Genomic DNA, 3,627 nt, shown 5'->3' with positions numbered 1-3,627 from the left:
GGAATGCTAAATCTAATTCATATTCCTCATGCTTCCTAACTTTCTAACTCTCCGACTATTCATAATCAGAATTATAAACAAAACCATCCCCAGCTATTCTGTCTCAGCAATTCTATATCATTACCTCATATCCTCACCTGGAGCAAGTGAAATCACTTCGCTGTGCCTACCCAGGGAACTCAATTTATCTCATTTTCTACTTGGAGCAAGTGTAATCACTTCACTTCATCTACCCGGGGAACTCAAATTACCTCATTCAATAATCATCATTTTAAATTAATCAGATCATCACTCCATCTCAACAAGAATAGCCCTAAGCGTCAACCGACACCAGCATGAGGGACCTCTCAGTTGTACAAACACAAGCAATTCAGACAAGTAATACACAATTAAAGTACAGGTAAAGCAAGTAGCATTTAATTAGGTAGCATAGCATATATGTACAATTTAGCAATCCAAAACAAATAGGCAAACCCAAACAAGTCAAACATATGAAAATGATGAATGCCTACCCTGTGGCTGATGATATCATCTGTTGGTTACAAAGCCAACCCGATATGTTCTGGTAGCTAACCATTGGACAGTCCCTGCGAGCGCGCATCCCCAACCTCAAAATCATAATCAATAAAATAAAAATATCCATGGGGGAGAGCTCATCCAAAAAGGTCTAAGTGTCCGGCCACATCTTACAACACAAGGTCAACAGAATCTTGGATCTCAACCTAGAGCAAGTGGAGCCGACCCACTGCATCTACCCAAGGAAATCTGAAACTCAGATAATTTCACAAATCTCAAATAAACCTCGACTGGGAGCAAGTGGGAGCTAACCACTGCATCTACCCCAGGAGTTGCAAACCAAACCCAGAGCAAATGGAATCAAAGCCACTGCATCTACCCAAGCAGGTGTATCTCACTACGTCCCGGAGCAAGTGGATCAGTGCCACTGCATCTACCCAGGCAGATGTATCACAATCAGTATTATATTTAATATCAATCTCTTAATCGTTATCATTTTCATTAACAATCTCATAATCATCGTCATCCTCTTTATCAGTCTCATAATCATCATCATTCTCATTAACAACCTCATCCTTATCATCACTCTTGCTAACAATATCATAATCATAATTATTTTCATGATTCATCATTAATTCTCCTCTAATCTCATCCACAGAATTTACCAAGCTTAAGTCACGGTCTTCTAATCTCATAATCAAAATTACCCCTCTTATTCCCTTACTATTCTCTCTCTTGATTCAATACTCTAAAACTGGTAAAAAGATTTTAAGTAAGTGTTACAGAAAGTTGCAAGCTTGTCGGGAAGGTAAAACAGTTAAAAGCAAGGTTTTCTTTGAAAAATAAGGCGGCATGCATATGCACAGGGTTGTGCGTATGCACGCCCAGAAGAATTTTCAAAAAGTGCCAGTGCGAACAAGGCTGTGCGTACACACAGAAAGTAAAATTTTCATTGTTGAGTGTATGCACAGAATGTGCGAACGCTCCCAATAGAACGCACTTCCCAGTGTGTGCGTGCGCATAACCTGCAAAACTTTGTTGGTTGTGTGTGCGCACAGGGAGTGCTAGCACTCCCAACAGTAGCTATATCCCCATGTGTGCGTGCGCACAATGGTGTGCGTACGCATGCTTTCAAAAATATACACAGCGTGTCCGTGCGCACAAGACTGTGTGTGTGTGCACATAACAGAAACCAAAAATTCTGCAACATCACAGAATTCATATTTTGACACCAAACTTTAAACGATCATAACTTTCTCTACAAAAATCTATTTTCTACAAATTTTATATCAATTTAAAGCCCTCAAAGCAATATTTAATTTAAAACAAGTTTCATTCAATTTTAAGCTTTGAGTCTCAAGTTATGATCCTTCAAAGTTGGCCTAAAACTCATTTTTACCAAAAGTTTAACAAACCTCAATTTTCAAAACATACTCATTTTTACCAAAAGTTTAACAAACCTCAATTTTCAAAACATACTCTTTTCAAACCTCTTCTAATCCAACCAAAACTTTACCAGTTCAACCTGAACCACATTCCAACTTCCTTATTCAATCGACCACACATCAATTCTCGATTTTCATCAATCTTAGCTCAATAATTCAATTCAAGCAACATCCAAGCCTTCAAGTTCAATAATCAGAAAAAGCTCATACTCAAACACTTATATATCACTATCATTCATTGAATCACCAATCATCAACCATATACTTACTGTCCTTATCTTTTCCGGCCTCCGGCCCAAATTCACAATCCAATACATATTCCACAAACTATTAATCATTATCCAATTTTATCAAATTTCACGACACACCAAACATGCAAGTTCACACAATTCTCAACTCAATCATCAATTTACATAACACATCAACTATGCATATTAATTCCAACTATTTACATAATCCAAACCTAATTCTAGGGGCATCTAGCCTAGGAATTCTCATCACACCACACGGTACTTAAATGAAACTTAAACCGTGTAACAACCCAACTTCTAGCATGTCTAGATCATACTAGAAATTGAATGTTACCAACTTGTTTTTCCTTTTCTGTATTATTAATTAATAACTATAAGCCTGTACGTTGTTAAAACACCGCAAATTTTACAAGTAATTTTTTTTTAAAACAAGAATAATTTAAAGTCGCATACCCTCCATATATCAAGGGATAATTAAACATTCACATACATAAAATAAAAGATAATAGAATATGGAGTAACACACTATAATATACATCATGTTACAGAAGTGGCTCAGTTATATAAGCATATAGCTATAGTACAGCACCCCTAAGTCAGTGGCTCATATAGTATGTACATATATGTACATAAGACGCCCCAGGGCCTGGCCTGACCAAAAGCCCCTAAGCTGGCACCCAGGCTAGCCTAACTTTATGATATGCCTATTCCCTCTAATCATGCTAACAAAAGTGAGGGAGACACTCTAATGTGCTGAAGTTAGACTAGGCGTCTCAAAAAAAATCTCCTCAATCCTGGTCCAGAGTACCTCACGAAAAACCACCGGGCGAATGGTGATGCTCGCCTGCTGGCGCCTCACCTGGCTCATCGTCATCGCTGTTAGAGGAGATAATTATGAAGTTAGGATCTTCCTCTGGATCTTCTTCTTCCTCGTCCTCTTCTTCTGCCGGAGTGATAGCAGAGGAACCACTGCTGGCCACAGGAACCATAAAAGGATAGCTACCAAACAAAATATAGTCGGGAGAAGGAGGTGGCACCTCCATGATCTGATCATACTCATGTCCCTGCTGCTCATCAAAGACAGGAGGCTCGATCGGCTCAGGTAAAGGATCAAGCTTGGGTGGCAACACAGGAACACCCCACTCATCAAGGACAAAAGGTGCAGGAGGTGACTCATGGATAGGCTGGGCAGGTATAGGCTCATCAGGTAGAGGAGGATAGTCAGGTGGAGGTGGCATCTTCTCCTCAGGATGAGGTATCCCAGGTCCGCCGGGGTGTAACCAAGATAAAGGAAAATCATAGGGTGCATCAGGATTAAAGTATGCTGTCCTAATAGGGTACTGGAAAGGTCTACCACGAACTACATAATTACGGATACGAGGTACCGCACAGTAGATGTAATACTCACCGCGCAC

At 39.6% G+C, this 3,627-nt stretch overlaps 1 protein-coding gene across 1 annotated transcript in view; it reads right to left on the bottom strand.

Annotated features, from left to right (window-relative positions):
- Window positions 1–3,021: 3,021 nt before the first annotated feature.
- LOC127742961 (leucine-rich repeat extensin-like protein 3) overlaps window positions 3,022–3,627 on the bottom strand; it is a 1,291-nt gene continuing 685 nt past the window's right edge. Inside the window, exon 2 of the mRNA XM_052255638.1 lies at window positions 3,022–3,572. Coding sequence (XP_052111598.1) covers window positions 3,022–3,572 — 551 coding nt within the window. The remainder of the gene's footprint in view (window positions 3,573–3,627) is intronic.

Source organism: Arachis duranensis, chromosome 10 (assembly GCF_000817695.3).
Source record: "Arachis duranensis cultivar V14167 chromosome 10, aradu.V14167.gnm2.J7QH, whole genome shotgun sequence".
Taxonomy (NCBI): Eukaryota; Viridiplantae; Streptophyta; class Magnoliopsida; order Fabales; family Fabaceae; genus Arachis; species Arachis duranensis.
This window is presented reverse-complemented; position numbering and strand designations above follow the sequence as displayed.